The 25,825-nt window shown below is 48.3% G+C and overlaps 1 protein-coding gene across 1 annotated transcript in view; it reads left to right on the forward strand.

The window, feature by feature from the left end:
• The window catches only part of LOC143957185 (uncharacterized), a 109,688-nt gene that overhangs the window by 41,922 nt on the left and 41,941 nt on the right, over positions 1-25,825 (forward strand). The window contains 1 exon segment of the mRNA XM_077467334.1: positions 663-726. Within this exon segment, the coding sequence (XP_077323460.1) occupies positions 663-726 (64 nt within the window).

Consider the following 25,825-nt stretch of genomic DNA (forward strand, 5'->3'; position numbering starts at 1 on the left):
TCGGCTTCGGGTGCCGACATCGCGGGCGCACTGGACAGGTAAGTGTCACTATTTTAAAAGTCAGCAGCTGCAGTATTTGTAGCTGCTGGCTTTTAAAAAAAAAAACGGCGGACTCCTGGCAGACTCCCGCTTTAACTAAAAATTGCATGGTCATGCAATGCTGTACCCAAATTAAATTTATATAATTTTTTTCACACAAAACTAACTTTCTTTTGATGGTATTTGATCACCACTGGATGTTTATTTTTTTTAAAAAAACAATATTTTTAATTTTTTACTATAAAACATATCCAATAAAATATGTAAAATTTAAGCCAAAATGTATCCTTCTGCATGTCTTTGATCAAAAAAATAAATAAAAATAAATCCCAATACAGTAATACCTTGGATTACAAGCATAATTTGTTCCACAAGTATTAGGGCAGCACAGTGGCGTAGTGGTTAGCACTTTCACCCAGCAGCAATAGGGCCCCTGGTTCATAATCCCAACCACAACACCATCTGCCTGGAGTTTGCATGTTCTCCCTGTGCCTGCATGGGTTTCCTCCGGGTACTCCGGTTTCCTCCCACATTCCAAAGACACGCTGGTAGGTTAATCAGATTCTGTCAATAAATTGGCCCGTGTATGTGTATGTGTTTGTTAGTGTGTCGGGACCCTGCAGGGTAAACAACTGCACTATATCAGCATCTGCTCAGATGGACATTGACAGCAAAAAGCACCTTCAGGTGATTAAGTTCACATATGTAGTGATATACAAGTTATTCATTCATTCAGAAGCATGCTTGTAATCCAAAGCACTCATATCAAAATGAGTTTTCTCCATAAGAAATAATGGAAACTCAGTTGATTTGTTTCATGAGCATTGCTGTTGTATGCAGTACAATAGCAATGTATGTAGGGGGCACTGGTGATACTTGGAGACACTTGGGAACTTCTCCAAGCTGGGAGTGTCTATATAGTGCTTATAGGATAACTGTAAACCAAGAAACAGGGATCAATTACTGTAACCCTGCAGTGATACTTTCAACATATTAATAAAAAAAAAACATATTTCCATTATTAAAGTGGTAAGTGCTCCAAGGAAAATGTCCCACACTCTGTTCTTGTTACCCCACTCACCAGAAATCTGTGTATATTATTTGGTTTACCTGAAAGCTATAGTGCCTACAAACTATGGGATATATATTGGAATTTTTAGTTATTTATTTTTATACTAGTAATGCGATGGTGCGACTTGTGGTGGGCAATCTGACACTAGCTGGTGCTGGCTGGGGTGTACACTAATTGACACTGACATCAATAGTGACACTAATACACTGATCGGTGCTAACACTATACACTGTCACTGTACTAATGACACTGGCTGGGAAGGGGTTAACATCTAGGGGTGATCAAGAGTTAACTGTGTGCCTAACTATGTGTAATATGTGCTGCTTTTAATTAACAATCTTGTTTTGTTCCCCCCTGCTTTTACATAGTAACATAGTAGGTGAGGTTGAAAAAAAGACACAAGTCCATTCAATCCAACCCATGTGTGTGTTTATATATCAGTATTACATTGTATATCCCTGTATGTTGCGGTCGTTCAGGTGCTTATCTAATAGTTTTTTGAAACGATCAATGTCCCCCTGCTGAGTCCACCGCCTGTGGAAGGGAATTCCACATCCTTGCTGCTCTTACAGTAAAGAATTCTCAATGCAGTTTAAGGTTAAACCTCTTTTCTTATCATTTGAATGAGTGGCCTGGAGTCTTGTTAAACTCCCTTCAGAAAAGTTTTATCCCTATTGTGGGGTCCCCAGTACGGTATTTGTATATTGAAATCATATCCCCTCTCAAGCGTCTCTTCTCCAGAGAGAATAAGTTCAGTTCTCACAGCCTTTCCTCATAACTAATATCCTCCAGACCCTTTATTAGCTTTGTTGCCCTTCTTTGTACTCGCTCCATTTCCAGTACATCCTTCCTGAGGACCGGTGCCCAGAACTGGGTGGCATACTCCAGGTGAGGCCAGACCAGAGTCTTGTAGACCGGGAGAATTATCGCTTTATTTCTTGAGTTAATCTAATCTTTTTTTTAAACTATAGATGCTTCCCACTGAAACCACCGCCTGTGCACGGAATAAAAAAAATAGCACGATTGCCTGTCAGTGTGCAGAGCTCTTTGTTGTTTGCCAACACAGAGCTCTATTCCGTGAATGACAGAGCCGGTCAGCAGGCTCTGGCGATCAGTCATTGACCAGGACCAGCTGATCTGCTTGTGCTGTAAAAAATCACAGCACAGCCAGGACGTGTGCTTGCTTTACACGGAAGCACTGATCACATACCATACGTGATCCAGGGAACAGCAGCCGCCCTTCCGCAGTAAATGTATGGGGGGTGGTCTCTAATGGGGTTAAACGTGCTCTATTGAAAACAAGTATATGACAAAACACACGTTTTCTTACCTAGCAACTGGCTTTCCATTGGCTCTAAATAATAATAATAAAAAATAAATAAAAATAAAAACATTTAGGCCTGAAATGCAAACAAAACGCCTGAAAGACGAGCAAAGACGATTAGCTTATTTAGCTCAGGAAAATCAGCAAGTAAGGCCCAATTCAGACTTTGAAAATAGCTGGCTGGTTTGCATTTTTTCCGCTAGCTCCTAACAACGCTACATACAATTGTTAAAACATGGAGTGCATGGAGGTGTACACACGGCAGCGTGGTGTCATGGCAAGGCAAGAATAATGCCATCGGCAAATTTCGGCAGGTATTGATGCTTTACAACCGCCTCTATTCACTTATATTGAAACAAACAAATGTGCCTAATACAGTGCATATAAAGGGTAACTCCACTTTTGCGGGGGGAAAAAATGCAAATTAAAAAATTATATTGCGTATACAGTTGCGACACAAATCATATTGTAATTAGAATTTATTAAAAATGACCTTTCCTTTTCAATCTGCAGCTCTGTAAATGATATGAAAATGCAATGCAATATGGCTACCTTGAGGTGTTCTGTACACAGATAGTATACAGAACTCCCCCCCCACGGAGATGTACTTTCCTGCTTGTGTGATTGGCTTACCAAATTTTCCCAGAAGTCTGCACTAAGAAACAAGTCTTGAGTATCCCCTGTAACAAAGATATCTTTTCTGGTTGAGATACTCTCAAAGGGAAATCACGTCCAAAGGATGCAGACCCTGCAAATTTCTTCATTAGAGCCCTGCAGATGCAGCAGCTGATTGAAAATGATACAACTACTCCAGTACAGATTCCCTCAGAAAATGGACACAGACAAACAAACAGCTATTTCTTCAGAATATCAAAGGTAGGAATCTGCAACAAATTTTGTGGGCAGCACGGTGGCTAAGTGGTTAGCCCTGCTGCCTGGCAGAACTTGGTTGCCTGTTTGAATCTCAACCACGACACTACCTGCCTGGAGTTTGCATGTTGTCCCTGTGCCTGTGTGGGTTTCCTCTCACACTCCAAAGATATGGCGGGAGGATAATTGGCTCTACTATGTGTACAATATCTCACAAAAGTGAGTACACCCCTCACATTTTTGTAAAAAGTTTATTAGTTTATTATATCTTTTCATGTGATAACATTGAAGAAACGACACTTTGCTACAATGTAAAGTAGTGAGTTTACAGCTATAACAGTGTACATTTGCTGTCCCCTCAAAATAACTCAACACACAGCCATTAATGTTTAAACCGCTGACAACAAAAGTGAGTACACCCCTAAGTGAAAATGTCCAAATTGGGCCCAAAGTGTCAATATTTTGTGCGGCCACCATTATTTTCCAGCACTGCCTTAACCCTCTTGGGCATGGAGTTCACCAGAGCTTCACAGGTTGCCATTGGAGTCCTCTTTTACTCCTCCATGACAACATCATGTAGCTGGTGGATGTTAGAGACCTTGCACTCTGTTTGAGGATGCCCCACAGATGCTCAATAGGGTTTAGGTCTGGAGACATGCTTGGCCAGTCCATCACCTTTACCCTCAGCTTCTTTAGCAAGGCAGTGGTTGTCTTGGAGGTGTGTTTGGGGTCGTTATCATGTCGGAATACTGCCCTGCGGCCCAGTCTCCGAAGGGAGGGGATTATGCTCTGCTTCAGTATGTCACAGTACATGTTGGCATTCATGGTTCCCTCAATGAACTGTAACCCCTAGACCATCACACTCCCACCACAATGCTTGACTGTAGGCAAGACACACTTGTCTTTGTACTCCTCACTAAGTATGGGCGAAAGGTTCGGCCTGAGCAGAAGTTCGGTCCGAACTTTTGTTGTTCGGTCGTTCGGCGAATAAACGGGTCATTCGACCATTTTTTCGAGCCCCCGAACCGACCACAATGCATTGCAGCGCTGAAGCGTATTGCGGCGCTGAAGCGTATAAGCAGTGAAAGCTTCAGCCAATAGTGTGCAGCTAGATTAAGGACAGCTCAGATAGTTTCACTGTAGTGTAGTAAGACCGTGTCAGTAATCTTGACATTAGTGTATAGGTAGATTAGGGACAGTTCAGATAACGTCACTGTAGTGACGGTTGAATACCGTCTACTTGATTGCGTTACTGCCAGTTCGGCCATCATCCCTACTCATTCACCTGATTGCTGCCCCACACGCTTGACACCACCAAATAAGTTTATCTTGGTCTCATCAGACCACAGGATATGGTTCCAGTAATCCATGTCCTTAGTCTGCTTGTCTTCAGCAAACTGCAGGCTTTCTTGTGCATCATCTTTAGAAGAGGATTCCTTTTGGGACGACAGCCATGCAGACCGATTTGATGTTGTGTGTGGCATATGGTCTGAGAACTGACAGGCTGACCTCCCAACCCTTCAACCTCTGCAGCAATGCTGGCAGCACTCATGCGTCTATTTCCCAAAGACAACCTTTGGATATGACGCTGAGCACGTGCACTCAACTTCTTTGGTCGACCATGGTGAGACTAGGGATGAGCTTCGTGTTCGAGTCGAACGTACGTTCGACTCGAACATTGGCTGTTCGTGCGTTCGGCGAATTCCGAACGTTTTGGCCGTTCGCGTCAAAATTCGAGTGACGCGCGCGCGGACCACAATGCACTGCGTTGGCGCAGTGCATTGCTGCCCGATGATTGGCCAAGCATGCACTGTGACCCCGCATGCTTGGCCAATCGCAGCGCCGGCAGCGAGGAGAGCCATGATTGGCCACAGGCATCCTGCCTGTGGCCAATCATAGCTCAGGCTGTGTAGTGCACGCCCCACACTATATAAGGCCGCCTTTAAGGCGGCCTCCTGTAGTGTGTTACTTTGCATCTGAAGCAGTGGGTGTTCTGTGTACCTTCAACACAGTACACACCAATAGTTTTTGGCTGATTTCCTATCTTGCTGCTGTGTAGTGGTTGTTGTCTGTGCCCTGACTGCAGTATACACCACTATATTCACCTCACCTATATAGCTAGTGATCTAGCTTTAACCACTTAACAACTGCCCATTGCCGATTAACGGCTTCAGGGCGGTTGTTTAACTCAGAGAGGCCGTTAATTAACGGCCTCCCAGAATTCTGCTCTCGCGTGCCCCGAGGTGCACTCGAGAGCATCCGTGACCGCCGGGTCCATAGGACCCGGCGCATCACGGTAAACGGCCGCTCATAGCGGCCGTTTACCACGTGATTGCTCCGTCAAATGACGGAGTGATCACTTGGAAACAAACCGGCGTCATGTTATGACGCCTGTTCCTCCCTCCCCTTTCTGTACCGATCGGTACAGCGGAAGGGAAAGAGATCGGTGTCAGCAGCGATGTGGGCTGCATCTGCAGTGCCCACATCGCTGCTCACCGAATTTAACCCCTCAATTCCCTGCCAATACTCTGCAATACCAGTGCATACTCTGCAGTACCCTGCCATTACTCTGCAGTACCCCGCCATTACTCTGCAGTACCCCGCCATTACTCTGCAGTGCAGTACCCCGCCATTACTCTGCAGTGCAGTACCCTGCCATTACTCTGCAGTGCAGTACCCTGCCATTACTCTGCAGTACCCCGCCATTACTCTGCAGTACCCCGCCATTACTCTGCAGTGCAGTACCCCGCCATTACTCTGCAGTGCAGTACCCTGCCATTACTCTGCAGTGCAGTACCCCGCCATTACTCTGCAGTACCCCGCCATTACTCTGCAGTACCCCGCCATTACTCTGCAGTACCCCGCCATTACTCTGCAGTACCCCGCCATTACTCTGCAGTGCAGTACCCCGCCATTACTCTGCAGTGCAGTACCCTGCCATTACTCTGCAGTGCAGTACCCTGCCATTACTCTGCAGTACCCCGCCATTACTCTGCAGTACCCCGCCATTACTCTGCAGTGCAGTACCCCGCCATTACTCTGCAGTGCAGTACCCTGCCAATACTCTGCAGTACCCCGCCATTACTCTGCAGTACCCTGCCATTACTCTGCAGTGCAGTACCCTGCCATTACTCTGCAGTACCCCGCCATTACTCTGCAGTACCCCGCCATTACTCTGCAGTGCAGTACCCCGCCAATACTCTGCAGTGCAGTACCCTGCCAATACTCTGCAGTACCCCGCCATTACTCTGCAGTACCCTGCCATTACTCTGCAGTGCAGTACCCCGCCATTACTCTGCAGTGCAGTACCCTGCCATTACTCTGCAGTAACCCCCATTACTCTGCAGTAACCCCCATTACTCTGCAGTAACCCCCATTACTCTGCAGTACCCCCAATACTCTGCAGTACCCTGCTATTACTCTGTAGTACCCCGCCAATACCCCGCCAATACTCTGTAATACCCTGCCATAAATTGCCATACCCAGCCATACTCAGAGATACCCAGCCATACTCGGTGATACCCTGAAATACCCAGCCATAGACGCCCCCCACCCCTCACCGCCCTCCGGTGCTTCTACCAACTCGCCAGTACGATCAAAGCCAGAATCTTTTTTTTATTTTTTATTTCAGGCTTCCCAGCCTAGAGGTGAGATGTGGGGTCATATTGACCCCCCAGATTTCACTGTAAAGAGGACCTGACACCCCATATTCCTATTACAAGGGATGTTTACATTTCTTGTAATAGGAATAAAAGTGATCAAAAATATATTTTTGGGAAAAAAAATGTCAAACTAAAATAAATAAAGTAAAATGAACAATAAAAAAATAAAATAAAAATTAAAGCGCCCATGTCCCCATGTGCTCGCATGTGCCACACATGTGAGGTATCGCCGAGAATGTTAGAGCGAGAGCAATAATTCTAGTCCTAGACCTCCTCTGCAACTCAAAACATGTAACCAGTAAAAAAATATTTAAAGCGTCGCCTATGGGGATTTTTTAAGTAGCGACGTTTGGCGCCATTCCACGGGCATGTGCAATTTTGAAGAGTGACATGTTTGATATCTAGCATAACTTCATCTTTCACTTTATGCAAACATTGGGCTAACAAGTGGTTAATAATAGAGCTTGCAGTCAGTAGTGTTAGGAGATAGTGCGTGCTGTCTGCGTGCTCTGTACCCAGTACATACCGCTATAATATAGGGCAGGCCCCTACTTTCAAACATCCAACTTACAAACATCTCCTACTTGCAAACGCAAGGAGACAGCAGCAAGTGAGATGAAAAAAGATGGACGACAAAACAAATTATACAGGGGTGATAACCCTTCCCTATGTTTTCCAAAAAGCTTAAAGATAGTTTTTTTGACTGGAGCTACACTTTAAAAATGTACCGGTTGAAAATGACAAACAGATTCAACTTAACACAACAAACCTACACAGTCCCTGTCTTGTTTGCACCGCCTGTATACTGCTGTTCTGAGTATATAGGGCCTGGGGGCCACACGCATTTCCTTTTTTTAATATGGGTACGGGGTTCCCCTTAATATGCGTACAAGACCCAAATAGGCTGGTAATGGGCAGGGAGGGCTACCCATGCCATGTTTCTCAATGATTTTCAACCATATTGCAGGAACCAGATATAACATTAAAACCGCAAGCAGTTTTAAATGGTGTTATTTCCGTTTAATGTCATTTTGTGCAGGGACTGTTCTAAACACGGGAAACACGTGGCACTTCACAGGCATACTACAGACACCCCGCAGGCACCATATTTAAAGGAATATTTCACTTTTTTTTTTCACTTTAATCGTCATTAAAATCAGTGCTCCCGCCAAAACGGTAGTTTTTAAAACTTTTTTTTGCAGTGACCCATGTCCCCTGAGGCAGGAGGCAGGTCCCCAAACCCTTTTTAGGACACTATCTTGCATATTAGCCGTTAAAATTAGCACTTTCCAATTCGAACGTTCGAGTCCCATAGACTTCAATGGGGTTCTAACGTTCGTACCGAACGTGGGGGTCGTTCGCAAGTTCTGGTGCGAACCGAACCGGGGGGTGTTCGGCTCATCCCTAGGTGAGACCTGTTCTGAGTGGAACCTGTCCTGTTAAACCGCTGTATGGTCTTGGCCACTGTGCTGCAGCTCAGTTTCATGGTCTTGGCAATCTTCTTATAGCCTAGGCCAGTGATGGCGAACCTTGGCACTCCAGATGTTTTGGAACTACATTTCCCATGATGCTCAACCACACTGCATAGTCCTTGGGCATCATGGGAAATGTAGTTCCAAAACATCAGGGGTGCCAAGGTTCGCCATCACTGGCCTAGGCCATCTATCTGTAGAGCAACAATTCCTTTTTTCAGATCCTCAGAGTGTTCTTTGCCATGAGGTGCCATGTTGAACTTCCAGTGACCAGTATGAGAGAGTGAGAGCGATAACACCAAGTTTAACACACCTGCTCCCCATTCACACCTGAGGCCTTGTAACATTAAGGAGTCACATGACACCGGGGAGGGAAAATGGCTTATGTGGAAATTTTCACTTAGGGGTGTACTCACTTTTGTTGCGAGCGGTTTAGACATTAATGGCTGAGTGTTGAGTTATTTTGAGTGTACAGCAAATGTACACTGTTATACAAGCTGTACACTCACTACTTTACATTGTAGCAAAGTGTCATTTCTTCAGTGTTGTCACATGAAAAGGTAAAATAAAATATTTACAAAAATGTGAGGGGTGTACTCACTTTTGTGAGATACTGTATGTATTAATGTGAGTTAGGGATCTTAGAGTTTAAGCTCCTTGAGGGTAGGGACTAATGTGAATGTACAGTATATATGTGTAAAGTGCTGTGTAAATTGACAGCGATATATAAGAACCTGTAAGCCCCTGTACACACGGTCGGAGATTTCGACAACCAAATCCGATCATTCAGAACGTGATGACGTAATTTAGTTACGATGGGACTACATTCAGGCTAGTAGCCAATAGCTTTGATGTAGGAATTTGATTTGAGCATGCGTGGCAAAATTCTCTACACATGATCGGAGTATGTCCGATCGAACCAGTTGGTCGGGAAATATTTACAACATGTTGGAAAATTGGGTCCGACGGATATTCCGATGGAATCAGTCCGATGCATACCACACACAGTCGGATTATCCGACGACACGGTCCGATAGGGCACATTCCAACAGATTCTTCGACCGTGTGTACAAGGGCTTATAAACAATAGATAATACAATCCCAGTCAATGTACATACAGTGGATCACCCAGAGGGGAATGTTTTTTTTCTCAACAAAAGTGGAGTTACGCTTTAACCACTTACCCGCTGCAGTTTTATGTTGGCTGTTTGAAGGAGGATATTGTTGTTATGGCAGCAGCTAGCTGCCATAACCCCGGTATCCCCTTCTTTAGTGGGCGATCCACTACAAGATAAAAGTGGTCTCTGCTGCATATTCACCGTGAGATCACTTTTATTAGCGGCAGGAGAGGGCACCCCCTCCCGTCGCAATGTGGTGCCCTCCACCGCTTACCGGAGCCGTCGGCAGAAGCGATCGCATCCTGTCACTAGCTGGGTATGGAGACGAATGAGGGGAAGATGACCCCCACCCATCTCCATACAGTTGCTAGGCGGAAGTGGCGTCAAAACCTCACTTCCGCCCACAGCTCTTAAAGGGACATTTTTTTTTTACATTATTTTACATTATTTTTTTTAATGACAATTAAATTTTAGTCTAAATATGAGATCTGAGGTCTTTTTGATCCCAGATCTCATATTTAAAGCGGAGGTCCACCCTAATATGGACCTTCCGCTCATCGGATTCCTCCCCCCCTCCGGCGCCACAATTGCCACCTTTCAGGGGGGAGGGGGTGCAGTTACCTGGATAATCCAGGTAACTGCACCCACTTCCGGGCTAGCTCTCTGCGGAAAGGGGCGTACACTACGCCCCTTTCTGCAAGTGCCCGCCCCCTTCCGTAAGTGCCCCGCTGCCTGCTGGGAAACACACAGATCCCAGAGGCAGCGGGGACCGTCCTCATGCGCAGTAGGGAACCGGGAAATGAAGCCGAAAGGCTCCATTTCCTGATTCCCATACCCAAGATGGCGGCGGCAGCACTCGAGTGTCGATCTAGAGATCGGCTTCGGGTGCCGACATCGCGGGCGCGCTGGACAGGTAAGTGTCACTATTTTAAAAGTCAGCAGCTGCAGTATTTGTAGCTGCTGACTTTTAAAAAAAAAAAAAAACGCGGAGTCCCGGCGGACTCCCGCTTTAAGAGGACCTGTCATGCTTTTTTCTATTACAAAGGATGTTTGCATTCCATGTAATAGGATTAAAATTTACAGTTTTTTGTTTTTTTTTTTTATGTAAAAATTTTAAATAAAAGGTAAAATAAATAAGAAAAACAATTAAACGTGCCTCGCCCCGACGATCTCGCGTGCAGAAGCGAACACATACAAGAGTAGCACTCACATATTAAAACAGTGTTCAAACCACACATGTGAGGTATCGCCGCGATCGGTAGTGCAAGAGCAATAATTCTAGCCCTAGAACTCCTCTGTAACTTAAAACTTGCAACCTGTAGAATTTTTTAAATGCCTCCTGTGGAGATTTTTAAGGGTTAAAGTTTGTCGCCATCCCACGAGCGTGCGCAATTATGAAGCGTGACATGTTGGGTATCAATTTACTCGGCGTAACACCATCTTTCACAGTATACAAAAAAATGGGCTTACTTTACTGTTGTCCTATTTTTTAATTCAAAAAGGTGTATTTTTTTTTTTCCAAAAAAAGTGAGCTTGTAAGGCCGCTGCGCAAATACGTGTGACAGAAAGTATTGCAACAACCGCCATTTTATTCTCTAGGGTGTTAGAAAAAAATGTATGATGTTTGGGGTTCTAAGCAATTTTCTAGCAAAAAAACAGTTTTTAACTTGTAAACAACATATCTCAGAAAGAGGCTGAGTCCTTAAGTGGTTAAGTAACAAGCGCATGTGTAAAAAGTTGCATTTTCTGTCCTGGAGTGTTGCCACTGCTATGAAGCAGGGTGTACCCGCACACGTGAGAACTCAGTTGGAATGTCAAAGTTATAGGAATATGGAGTTGGATCCTACAAGATTGATCCTTTGCTTTCATGCTTAAAGTCACTTTAACCAGTACCTTGTTGATTTTGTAGACTTACTATAGCAATTGCTAGTTGTAGCTGTATGATAAGTGCTTCCAAATGCACATTGATCCTGCCAGCATCTGCCTCTTCCTGCATGTGGGTGACAACACTAACCACAGGCTTCTATTGCTGTGGCGGCATTGGCAGCCTGATGTGCTTGCTGCTGCGATGGGACTGTAGGACACCAAGTCGATACACAGTATGTCTGCAGAGTCCCATAGTTGGCCTAATGTTACAGAAAAACAAACTTTTTAGTTTGCTTCCTAATGTATGATTTGCTGTAGAGGCCAACAGCGGGGTCACTGGCAGTGGCTAGGGCTTTCACTCTGCCCCCCAGCAGACATGGAAGACTGAAGATACCAATTCTGACAACAATGTGTAAGACTAAAGATGACTTAAAGACCTTTAAAGCCTCCTATGGACAGGGATGATAGGCAGATATTGAGAATCCTCAAAGTCTGAGAAGGATATTTCACTGTATGGATTAGGCATTAAATGAGAAGTGTGGGATTCTCACCTAGGTGAATCGATGTTGCATCTGTCCCCCACAACCTCTACACAGAGAACTGAGCTATCTAAGACCGCTGATTGCTCAATTCTCAGTCTTCGATGAGCAGAGGGTCTTTCAGTCTCCGTCTCTCTGCTCTGCCCCTCCAGCGCTCACAGGAGTGCTGGGCTGTGGAGGGGTGGGAGCAGCTGGCTCGGGCTCTCAGCAGTGCACCTCATCTGGGTGGATCTTGACATTATTTTCAGTATCCCTGCAGAGCCTGCATTGGCTCTGTGATGTCAGCCAGCAGTGGGCTTTAGCCCCCTGTCAGCTGACTCTGGATCACAGGAGTAGAGAACTCACTGCACTCCTGTAATCCCTAAGGCCCCTTTCACACTGGGGTGGGAGCGGTGTAGGCGATAAAGCGGCGTTATTTTTAGCGCCACTTTACCATTGTTTTAGAGGTGGTAAGCGGTCCGCTAGCAGGGTAGTTTTAACCCCCACTAGCGGCCGAAAAAGGGTTAAAACCGCCCACAAAGCATGGCCAGAGTCTTGATGGACTGTGGTCATAGCTATATGTCGGCTCGTGGGATCGGGATAGCAGGCACGCGCGCATGCGCCCGCTGCACTGCGGGGGTGCCGATGCTCGTGGCCAATGGTCGCGATGAGTGCCGGCCACGAGCGATCGTGGGCATGAGAGGCAGAACAGGGAAGTGAGTGTGTAAACACACAAATCCCTGTTCTGGGAGGAGTGACAGATCGTGAGTTCCTAATAGCTAGGACCACGATCTGTCATTTCCTCTAGGTCAGTCCCCTCCCCCTACAGTTAGAAACACACAGAGGGAACACAGGTAACCCCTTGATCGCCCCGTACTGTTAACCCCTTCCCTGCCAGTGAAATTTTTACAGAAATAAGTGCATTTTTATAGCACTGATCACTGTATAAATAAGAATGGTCCCAAAAATGTGTCAGAAGTGTCCAATGTGTCCGCCATAATGTCGCAGTCCCGATAAAAAAAATTGCAGATCACCGTCATTACTAGTAAAAAAAAAATAATAATAATAAAAATTTTATAAATCTATCCCCTATTTTGTAGACGCTATAACTTTTGCGCAAACCAATCAATATACGCTTAATGCCATTTTTTTTACCAAAAATATGTAGAAGAATACATAATCGGCCTGAACTGAGAAAAATTTGCTTTTTTGTTTAAAAAATGGGGATATTTATTATAGCAAAAAGTACAAAAATAGGATTTTTGTACTCACCATAAAATCCTTTTCTCTGAAGTTCACTGAGTGACACAGCTCCTTTATTCTTGACCATTGGGACATCCCCAAGCAGTGTCATAACGAGGGGTGGGAAATAGCATAAAAAAACTTCACCCACAACCAGAAGTGCTCCCTAACAGGGGAGTCATCACCTTATCTAGCCGCATCAGAACTTGCAGTTAACAATGCAACAGTGCATTATACTCAAAGGTAACTGTATTTTCTTATCAAAAAAACAGAAAAAAATCAGTGCAATTGCAACATTACACGGCCGCCTGCAAAACTTTGCGGCCAAAGCAGGCATCAGCCGATGCGCTTACATCCACTTTGTGGAATTTTGTAAAAGTGTGAATGGACGACCAAGTCGCTGCCTTGCACACTTGAGCGACTGACACTTGATGTCGGAAAGCCCAAGCGGTTCCAATTGCCATGGTGGAATGGGCCGTGACAGGAAAGGGGGCCACCTGTCCCTTCAAGGCGTAGGCCTGTACCACAATCTGTCTGATCCACCTGGAAATGGTGGCCGACAAGACCGACATACCTTTTTTAGCACCAGCTACCGAAACGAACAAAGAGTCTGACTTCCGAAAGGGAGCCGTGGCAGACAAATACACCTTTAGAGCCCGGACCACATCCTTGGGAATGAAGGGCCACCTCCTTAGGATGTGTCAGTTTAGGACACAAAGATGGTAACACAATGTTTTCATTGATGTGGAACGCCGAAACCTCCTTCGGCAGAAAAGAAGGTTGCGGATGCAACACCACCTTATCCTTATGGATAACCAAATACGGCGACTTGCAGGACAAGGCTGCCAGTTCCGAAACCCTCCTGGCCAATGTAATGGTCACTAGAAAGACCACTTTCTGGGAAAGAGTCAACAAGGGAATTTCTGTGATATACTCAAACGGCGGTTTCTGAAGCGCAGATAACACCAGGTTCAGATCCCACGGGGGTTACGGAGGAACTACATGTCAGACCCCCTGAACAAAGGTGCTCACTAGAAAGTGAGGTGCCAGGGGTAACTGAAAAAAGGCAGCCAAGGCTGATATTTGTCCTTTTATGGTGCTCAAAGCCAACTTCTGGTCTACTCCTCGCTGAAGAAACAGCAGGATCCTGGAAATGGAATAGGTGTGCGGACGCCATCCTTTCTCCTCACACATAGAGCTGTAGGCCTTCCAGGTACGATGATATATCTTCCGAGAAGAAGATTTTCGTGCCCTCAACATAGTTGAAATCATCAAGTCCGATAGGCCCAAAACCAGCGATGGTAAAGCAGGAGACAGAAGGTCTGCTCGCATCGGTAGTCGTCAGGAAGCGTCCGCAACCAGGCATACTAGGTCGGCGTACCAGGGGCGTCAAGGCCAATCTGGAGCAATCAGAATTACTGGAATCCCCTCGGTCTCCACTCTGCGAAGCAGACGTGGTAGTAGCTTTAGCTACGGATCCACCAGCACGTCTGACGCGTCTGCCCAAGGATCTCTTGTCCTGGATACGAATCTCAGCACCTTCTAATTGAGACAGGAAGCCAGGAGATCCACGTCTGGGGTGCCTCATCACAGGCACAGTACACCTCCGGATGCAGCACCCATTCTCCTGGGTCCAGCATCTAGCGACTTAGGTAGTCCGCCTGCCAGTTCTCCACTACAGGGATGTAAATGGCCGATAGGGCCAGTACATGTCGCTCTGCCCACTGAAGGATGTGAGCGACCTCCCGTGCTGCAGCCGAGCTTGTTGTTCCTCCTTGATGATTGACATATGCCACTGCCGTGGCGTTGCCTGACTGGATCCTGGTCGGACGCCCTCAAAGTCTCATTGACCATGTGGAGAGGCATAGCCTGATCGCTCGTAGCTCAAGCACATTGATCAGCAACTTGGGTTCCTCCCCCGACCAGAGGCCCTGGGTTGACTGTACTCCCAGTACTCCACCCCAGCCAGTCAGGCTGGCGTCCGCTGTGATCACTGTCCAATGTAGAGGTAGGAACGACTTCCCGGACTGAAGTGCCGGGGATCTCAGCCACCAGAGCAGGGAGTCCCTGACTGACTGGCTCACCCGAATCTGCCGATCCAGGGATAACAGAGATTTGTCCCATTTCGTCAAGATCTCCTTCTGCAAGACTCTGGTATGAAACTGGGCATTCAGCATTGCCTCAAAGGAGGCCACCATGAGCACAATGACTCGCATGCAGAAGCGTAGCGACGACCACCTGCGGTTCATCAACAGTTTTACTGCGGCTCTGAGAGTCTGCAGCTTGTCTGAAGGGTGAAACACTCTCGCTTCCATGGAGTCCAGCAGTAAGCCTAGGTACTCCAAACGCTGAGTTGGTATAAGCACCAACTTTTTTAGGTTCAACAGCCAACCAAAATCCTGCATGGTTTGCATGGTGATCACCACATCTTCCTTTAATTCTGAGGTGGAAGATGCTCTCAGGAGGAGCTTGTCTAGGTAACCTACGATCGCGATCCTGCGTTCTCACAACAAAGCCAAAACTGGAGCCAATACCTTGGTAAAGACTCGGGTGCTGATGCCAAGCCAAAAGGGAGAACCATAAACTGGTAGTGGGCTTCCCCAACTGCAAATCGCAGAAACCTCTGATGCCGGAAGCACATGGGTATGTGCAGGTACGCATCCTGGATGTCCAAAGACACCAGGGAGTCCCCTTGATGGAGTGCAGAGACTAACGAGTGAACTGATTCCATTCTGAACCTCTGTACTTTCACAAAGCAATTGAGGGCTTTCAGGTCCAAGATTGGAAGTACTCTTTCCTTTTTGGGGGCTACAAACAGATTGGAGTAGAAGCCCTGGAACCTTTTCGACTCCGGAACAGGCACTATCACCCCGTGACTTAGCAGGTCCCTTAATTCCCCCATGAGGGCCTCCCGGCAAGCCGGGAGTAAGGGCATGCTGGAAGGGAAGAATCTGTTTGTTGGCCAAGAGAGGAACTCTATCTTGTAGCCAGAGGAAATTGGGCTGCAAACTCCCGAAGGCGACCCCCCACCCATGAGACGGGCGGGGGCAAACAACCTTCATGCGGTAGCACTTTTGCTCGCAGGTTTGTTAGGCTTGCATTTCCCGGGAAGCTTTTGTCCCTCAGAGGTCATCCTGTCTGGCTGGGGGCATTTAGCCAAAGCCCCGGGCGGATGAAAAAGCCGTTTATGAGCGGAAAATGAGGGCCCTTGCCTACGGCATGGCTCCTTAGTCTTCCTGGTCTGTGGGAGTAAGGTGCTCTTCCCACCTGTGGCATTCTTAATGATGTCATCCAACGAGGCTCCAAAGAGCCACTCACCAAGTAAGGGTAGATCCGTCAGGGCTTTTTTAGATGCTTGGTCCGCAGACCATCAATTCAGCCAAATCAGGCGCCTCAGCACCACTGCTGACACTGAAGCCCTGGATAACGTACTTAAGGCCTTGCCCTACCTGGTCTGCTATTTCCACGCAGACAGGGCAAGCCTGTTGCTTCCCCAATTCTCAGTGCAAAAGTTTTGCCCGTTCAGTAAGTGTCTGCGACACAAGTGCAGATGCCAGTACTGGTCGCATTGCTGACCCCACAACCGTAAACAAGGAACGGGCCACTGCCTCGGCCTTCCTGTCTGTAGGGTCCTTAAATGCAGGAGTCCCCTCTACCAGGATCGTGGTTCCTTTATTTAACCTGGATACTGGGAGGTCCATGACTGGAGGAGCCGACCATTTTTTAAGAAGGCTCTCCTCAAAGGAATAACGCACCGCCATACTTTTTGGGACTGAAAAGGTCAGTTGCGGTCTACCCCATTCCTTCTATATGAACTTATCAAAATAAGTCAGATACGGAAACACCTTAGGTGCATGGGTTGGCTTACAGGACCCAAAAGGGACCGCTACATCAGCAGAGGGATCTGCTGTATCCTGAATCTTCAGGGTATCACGCACAGCTGTGATAAGTGCTCCAAATAGCGCTTTGACGCGCGTGGACCAGGACGGGGAATCCTCCTCACTGTCCAATTGGTCCTGGTCAGCATCATCTGAAATGCCAGAGCAGGGACCAACAGTCTCAGCAGGACCTGAGTCTGCGTCAGAGCTCTTCCCTGGGGACGGGGGGGCATGGGGCGCTTTTTACCACCTTTGCACCCACGCACCGCCTCCATCCTGGCAATGAACGTGTCAAGGACCGCTGACAAAGCGTCCAGAGGCACTGCACTGTTTGCAGACGAGCCATTTGCAATTGCCGGGAGTTTGGGGGAAGAAACACCAGTTTCTGAAGCCATTCTGACCCACTCTGTCTGCCACCTGTTGGGGACTTAGGACAGGTGTATAGTCCCACCCTCCTAGCTGCTGCAGGCTGAGGGCCCCCCACCGCAGGACTCACCACCCTGACCGAGTTCTGCACTGTTCAGCTAGTATTGAAGAAACTGCACTGTTCTGAGCCTCAGGGACCAGCGTTGGGCATAAAAACCATGCTAGGCTACAACAAAATGGCTACTGGGCGTCCAGTATAAAGGACATAATCACAGGGAAAAGGGCTGCCGAACTACAGTAAAATGGTTCCTGACTATGCTTCTCCCTGAGTCACACCAAACATGGCCGCCAAACAACTGTACACAGAGAGGGACAGTGAAAAATGACAGAGAAAATGGTGGCAGAACAGTGCTATGGCGATTAGCATGTGCAGACCTCCAGACACCCAACGGGGAGACAACAGACACCCAGGGGCACAGCCACCCAGCGCAGCCTCCCCCCCAAGGTGAGAGCCCCCCAGGGGACCCCTATCTATATGGCACAAACACCGCTCAGCAGCCCATGCAGCATCCCCCACGGGGGGGGAGGGGAGATAGGGACAGGGAGAGAAGAGAGGGACACCCAAATCGACCTCCCAGGGAATGCCCAGCTGCTCAGCCCCACCGAGGCAGGGAGAGTTATACTTACCATCCACACGAGCAGGGGAACATTCCATCACAGACCCACACCCGAAGAGTACGGGGTGGCTGCTGGCCACGGCACACCGTGACTCAGACATCCGTAGCCCGGTCATATGTGTATAGCGATACCCTCACTTAAGAGGGCCGCAAGTTTGGTTTGGGTCCTGAGCACAGCTCCGCCAACCCCCCGGCAATCTGCACTACCCACTCTGGCACAGTTAGTATCTAGCAATACACATTAAATCACTTATACTCTAAATATGTGTGTGTGCGTGCGTGGGTAACTCAAGCTCATAGACAATCTTTGAAAGTATATAACTGACTTTACTTATTGTTTTTATAAAAGGAATAACATGAATCAAACATTTGGATTGCAACACATAATCAGGTCCCTGCAGTAACCAGTAATAAAGATAAACAGAGTAATCAGCATTAGTGATGGCCGAACGGTTCGCCCGGCGGTCGTTTCGCGGCGAATTTCCGACTTTCGCCGTCCGCGGGTTCGAACGCCTTTTTCCGTCGTTCGCCCCGGCGGACTTACGTGTTTAATGTATACAAGAACTTTAACCTTTCGTGACACGTTTATCATGTGTTACAGGACAACCAATTGAGACATGACAGCTCATGGACACTTGGACATTCCCCCTAACCTATAAATACACCCGATCCGGTGGCCATTTTACATTCTTTCTTCTGTCACTGTAGGGAAAGGATCCTGTGTGGAGTAGGGACAGAGAAAACGCTAGCTATTTGGTACACAAAAGTTCTTTTCAGGACTGGTATAGGTGTTAGGTCAGCAGCCTGAGTTTCTTTTGTCAGTTTAGATAAAGGGACATAGCGCTGTATGCTGCTATTTTAGGGACAGCTCAGCCAGATTAGTCTTTCTTCATCATCATCATCATCATCATCATTAGCTGTTACTATCAGGTCCACAAAAGAGCTGTTCCAGCTAATCGTTCCAGCCTACTCTTTTTTGCCAATTTGTATAGGGACAGGCAGGAAGCAGTGTGTCAGGCAGTGAGGATAATTTTAAAGACTTGCTGTTACTATTAGTTCCACAAAGGTTCTTTTCAGGACTGGTATCAGTGGTACGGTAATAGGCTTGTACACGTATAATATTCTTTCTTCCAAATATAGAAAGAATATTATACTTGACTGCTGCCCTTCTGCTGCAGTCTGCTAATCATTCACAACTCACTTGTTCCACAAAAGTTCTTATAAGGACTGGTAACTTGGTCTGTCTAGGGTGCTACGGTACATAGGCTTGGGTGCGGTACAGTCTGCTGTTCTGTAAGGACCGCTATCGGTCCACAATAGATAGGGTTGCCGTGCACTACTGCTGACCGCTGCCCTATACTGCAGCAGTCCTTCAGCGGTATAGGGACTGACGCACAGTCTGCTAAACACTAATACACAACCTGCTTGGTCCACAAAAGTTCTTATAAGGACTGGTAACTTGGTATAGGGTGCTACGGTACATAGGCCTGAGTGCGTTACAGTCTGCTGTTCTGTAAGGACCGCTATCGGTCCACAATACATAGGGTTGACGTGCACTACTGCTGACCGCTGCCCTATACTGCAGCAGTCCTTCAGCGGTATAGGGACTGACGCACAGTCTGCTAAACACTAACACACAACCTGCTTGGTCCACAAAAGTTCTTATAAGGACTGGTAACTTGGTATAGGGTGCTACGGTACATAGGCCTGAGTGCAGTACAGTCTGCTGTTCTGTAAGGACTGCTATCGGTCCACAATACATAGGGTTGCCGTGCACTACTGCTGACCGCTGCCCTATACTGCAGCAGTCCTTCAGCGGTATAGGGACTGACGCACAGTCTGCTAAACACTAATACACAACCTGCTTGGTCCACAAAAGTTCTTATAAGGACTGGTAACTTGGTATAGGGTGCTACGGTACATAGGCCTGAGTGCGTTACAGTCTGCTGTTCTGTAAGGACCGCTATCGGTCCACAATACATAGGGTTGCCGTGCACTACTGCTGACCGCTGCCCTATACTGCAGCAGTCCTTCATTGGTATAGGGACTGACGTACAGTCTGCTAATCACTAACACACAACCTGCTTGGTCCACAAAAGTTCTTATAAGGACTGGTAACTTGGTATAGGGTGCTACGGTACATAGGCCTGAGTGCGTTACAGTCTGCTGTTCTGTAAGGACCGCTATCGGTCCACAATACATAGGGTTGCCGTGCACTACTGCTGACCGCTGCCCTATACTGCAGCAGTCCTTCATTGGTATAGGGACTGACGTACAGTCTGCTAATCACTAACACACAACCTGCTTGGTCCACAAAAGTTCTTATAAGGACTGGTAACTTGGTATAGGGTGCTACGGTACATAGGCCTGAGTGCGTTACAGTCTGCTGTTCTGTAAGGACCGCTATCGGTCCACAATACATAGGGTTGCCGTGCACTACTGCTGACCGCTGCCCTATACTGCAGCAGTCCTTCATTGGTATAGGGACTGACGTACAGTCTGCTAATCACTAACACACAACCTGCTTGGTCCACAAAAGTTCTTATAAGGACTGGTAACTTGGTATAGGGTGCTACGGTACATAGGCCTGAGTGCGTTACAGTCTGCTGTTCTGTAAGGACCGCTATCGGTCCACAATACATAGGGTTGCCGTGCACTACTGCTGACCGCTGCCCTATACTGCAGCAGTCCTTCATTGGTATAGGGACTGACGTACAGTCTGCTAATCACTAACACACAACCTGCTTGGTCCACAAAAGTTCTTATAAGGACTGGTAACTTGGTATAGGGTGCTACGGTACATAGGCCTGAGTGCGTTACAGTCTGCTGTTCTGTAAGGACCGCTATCGGTCCACAATACATAGGGTTGCCGTGCACTACTGCTGACCGCTGCCCTATACTGCAGCAGTCCTTCATTGGTATAGGGACTGACGTACAGTCTGCTAATCACTAACACACAACCTGCTTGGTCCACAAAAGTTTTTATAAGGACTGGTAACTTGGTATAGGGTGCTACGGTACATAGGCCTGAGTGCAGTACAGTCTGCTGTTCTGTAAGGACCGCTATCGGTCCACAATACATAGGGTTGCCGTGCACTACTGCTGACCGCTGCCCTATACTGCAGCAGTCCTTCATTGGTATAGGGACTGACGTACAGTCTGCTAATCACTAACACACAACCTGCTTGGTCCACAAAAGTTTTTATAAGGACTGGTAACTTGGTATAGGGTGCTACGGTACATAGGCCTGAGTGCAGTACAGTCTGCTGTTCTGTAAGGACCGCTATCGGTCCACAATACATAGGGTTGACGTGCACTACTGCTGACCGCTGCCCTATACTGCAGCAGTCCTTCAGCGGTATAGGGACTAAGAGTTTTGTCACAGGGTGATTTAAAAAATGACAGGCAGAGGAAGAGGCAGGCCCTTCCGCAGGGGTGGTAGGGGTAGGGCAGGAGCAACAGCCTTGAGCCAAAGTGGGAAGTTGCAGAAGGTGCGTTCAATTACTTTAAAGGACGCACCAGACTTGGTTGAGTGGCTCACTCAGCCTTATTCTTCTGCACCCTCCTCATCCTCTCGATCTGCACCCTCTTCTTCACTCTCTGCTATGTGCACCCCCAAAGACACTACCACCAACAACACCACCACCACCACATACCTTCCGCTTGAGTGCAAATGGGGGCCTTCATGCTCCAGTGTTTTAATAGGGACCCCCGTATAAAAAGCATGAGGGTCAAGGACCAGTACTGGGTGGCAACGTACTTAGATCCCCGGTACAAACACAAAATGGCGGAAATGTTACCGCCGTCGCAGAGGGCTGTCAGAATGCAGCACTTCCAGGCCTTGCTTCGAGAAATGCTGCATTCTGCTTTTGCGTGCGCTGGCAGAGGAGCAATTCCCACTCCCAGAGAAGGATTTGCGGGTACCAATCCAACAGCGCCTGCAAGAAGAGGCCGGTTTGAAGATGTGTTGGTGACTTCGGATATGAGGTCATTCTTTCAGCCGACCCATCGACAGGTGTCATCCGGATCCAGCATCAGGGAACGCCTAGACCGTCAGGTGTCCGACTACATTGGGTTAACGGCCGATGTGGACGCTCTGAGGAGTGATGAACCCCTAGACTACTGGGTGGGCAGGCTTGACCTCTGGCCAGAGCTTGCCCAATTTGCAATCGAACTGTTGGCTTGCCCCTCATCCAGTGTCCTGTCCGAAAGGACGTTCAGCGCAGCAGGGGGGATTGTGACCGATAAGCGTACTCGCCTAGCTCACGACAGTGTTAACTACCTCACATTTCTAAAAATGAATGAGGCATGGATCTCGGAGGAATTCAACACATGTGATCAGTAGACCATGTATATGTCTATAAACAATTTTTGGAATCAAGCACACAGACCTTCTTAATTCATTTGGCTCACTTCCCTGACCCAAAAAAGCACACCGTACTATATGCCCCTACCCTCCTCTTTGAAGAGGTTGAGCGGTGTCATATTTCTACTGGGGCTGCTTATTATGAGGGGTTCCCACCATCCCTGTGCTGTGCTGACTTCCTCCTGGGTGTTCTTATTATGAGGGGCTCCCACCATCCCTGTGCTGTGCTGACTTCCTCCTGGGGGTTCTTATTATGAGGGGCTCCCACCATCCCTGTGCTGTGCTGACTTCCTCCTGGGGGTTCTTATTATGAGGGGATCACACCATCCCTGTGCTGTGCTGACTTCCTCCTGGGGCTGCTTACGGTGCTGCTGTCAGCGCTGTATGTCACGGAGCTGCTGTCAGCGCTGTATGTCACGGAGCTGCTGTCAGCGCTGTATGTCACGGAGCTGCTGTCAGCGCTGTATGTCACGGTGCTGCTGTCAGCGCTGTATGTCACGGAGCTGCTGTCAGCGCTGTATGTCACGGAGCTGCTGTCAGTGCTGTATGTCACGGAGCTGCTGTCAGCGCTGTATGTCACGGAGCTGCTGTCAGCGCTGTATGTCACGGAGCTGCTGTCAGCGCTGTATGTCACGGTGCTGCTGTCAGCGCTGTATGTCACGGAGCTGCTGTCAGCGCTGTATGTCACGGAGCTGCTGTCAGTGCTGTATGTCACGGAGCTGCTGTCAGCGCTGTATGTCACGGAGCTGCTGTCAGCGCTGTATGTCACGGAGCTGCTGTCAGCGCTGTATGTCACGGTGCTGCTGTCAGCGCTGTATGTCACGGAGCTGCTGTCAGCGCTGTATGTCACGGAGCTGCTGTCAGCGCTGTATGTCACGGAGCTGCTGTCAGCGCTGTATGTCACGGAGCTGCTGTCAGCGCTGTATGTCACGGAGCTGCTGTCAGCGCTGTATGTCACGGTGCTGATGTCAGTGCTCTGTATTACGGTGCTGCTGTCAGTGCTCTGTATCTCCTGCACCCTCTTGTTTGCCTACCCTGGTCCCTGACCTTCCCTCTCCTCCATTGCCTTCATTAGCTCCATAGTCCTGAATTGTCAGAACAATTTCCCAAATAAAAAAAAAATGCTTGTAGTTATCGATCCCAAATTCACCTCATACATGTATTATGCTATTGTCCAGGTGGTGGGACTACGTGCTACCCCCTAATAATTACCCCGTGGCCGCAAATTCGACCTAAAGGTTTGCGAAATTCGCCTCCCATTGAAGTCAATGGAGCCCGCGGCGAACGGTCGTTTTCGCGAACGTTTGTGCCCGTTCGCGTTTCGCGTTCGCGAAACGTCCCGTCGGAAGTTCGTCCATCACTAATCAGCATAATAAAGTATTGCTATGTAACTCTAGCGCTGCCCTTTTTCAGCTACTTCCCCACATGGGTAAACACCCAGCACTGTCTACCTATGCAGTCAGGCCTGACTGATCTAGATGGAAGTCCAGTAAAACAATATTCGCTAGCAATCTTTCGGTGGTGCACTTGAAGAACAACTTTGTAATCCAAACGAATAATAAAGATAAAGCATCTGTCTTTAAACAGCTCTCACCACCCGGACAAGTCCAAGTCCGGTTTCTCTGCCTTTTTGTCTAGGAACAGGAATCCACCGACCTCCAAGTCTTCAATCCTTCTGGTGTACTGCAGCAAGGAATGAGAAAATGTCTCTCAGGTGCAACTAGGCTGGCAGAGAGCTCTTTGGAAAAGAGCACAAGGCCCAGGCTTCAGGCCTTGTGCCTCAGCAGTTCAGCACAGATCTCCTCTTGCTTGAAGAGAGGGGGGTGTCCAAAGAGAGCGAACTAGGCCTCTCCCCCTCCTTATATTTCCTCCCCCATAAGTCTCTGGGGCATAACTCAAAGCATCCTGGGAACCAGCGGGGTTCTGGGAACAGTAGTTTTATAGTTCTTAAAGAGACCCCGCTACATGTGCATAGTTGCCAACATTGTAAAAAAAAAATTGGGACACTTTTTTGGCAGTAGGCGGAGTTGTATTATAATTAGGGGGCAGGGCATGCAGTTATAGGTGTGGCATAGGAAAAGGTGAAAATGCGGCGCGCATCGCAAAATATGGGCGTGGTTTACGTAAAATAGTGGGCGTGGCTTACATGGGGCGTGGCTCAAAGGGGTGTGGTTAGTGTCTGAGATGAATGCGGATGGAGAGGGAAAGGGAAAGGGGGGGGAGGGTGGAGGGATGGAGGGACAGCAGCCCCCCGATCCTACACCACAATAGCACCACAATAGCAATATGTGTTTTCCACAGTTTGACAATCAGCAGATAAAGATACTCCAAATACCTTGTGTTAGCGCTTCAATCATCCCAGCGGATGATTGAAGCGCATTATTTCTATTATTACATTGTAATATGAAATGAAATCATTCAACTCACCATAATGCCGAATCAGCGAGAGCCATGAGCGCGTCACTAGCCACGTTGCCTGCCACCAGATGCCATCAGGTGCCCCCAGCAGAGTCCCTCCTTACATCAGGTGCCCATCAGAGGTACCTTCCTCACATCTGTGTCAATCAGCGGAGCCCCTCCTTACATCTGGTGTCCCCATCAGTCCTTCTAACATCTGGTGCCCCTCTGACATCCAGACTGCGCCCCTCTGACATCCAGACTCTGACTGCGCCCCTCTGACATCCAGACTCTAACTGCGCCCCTCTGACATCCAGACTCTGACTGCGCCCCCCCGACATCCAGACTCACTGGCGCCCCCGACATCCAGACTGGCCCCCTCTGACATCCAGACTGGCCCCCGACATCCAGACTGGCCCCCGACATACACAGACTGGCCCCCGACATCCAGACTGGACCCCTCTGACATCCAGACTGGCCCCCGACATACACAGACTGGCCCCCGACATACACAGACTGGCCCCGAATTACACAGACTGGCCCCGAATTACACAGACTGGCCCCCGACATCCAGACTGGCCCCCGACATCCAGACTGGCCGCCTCTGACATCCAGACTGGCCCCCGACATACACAGACTGGCCCCCGACATCCACAGACTGGCCCCCGACATACCACTGGCCCTCCACATCCACAGACTGGCCGCCGACATCCACAGACTGGCCCCCGACATACCACTGGCCCCCGACATCCACAGACTGGCCCCCGACATACCACTGGCCCCCGACATACCACTGGCCCCCGACATCCACAGACTGGCCCCCAACATACCACTGGCCCCGACATCCACAGACTGGCCCCCGACATACCACTGGCCCCCGACATCCACAGACTAGCCCCCGACATACCACTGGCCCCCGACATCCACAGACTAGCCCCCGACATACCACTGGCCCCCA

This window comes from Lithobates pipiens, unplaced genomic scaffold, assembly GCF_037356315.1.
Source record: "Lithobates pipiens isolate NorthernLeopardFrog02 unplaced genomic scaffold, aLitPip1_a1.2 Scaffold_51, whole genome shotgun sequence".
Taxonomy (NCBI): domain Eukaryota; kingdom Metazoa; phylum Chordata; class Amphibia; order Anura; family Ranidae; genus Lithobates; species Lithobates pipiens.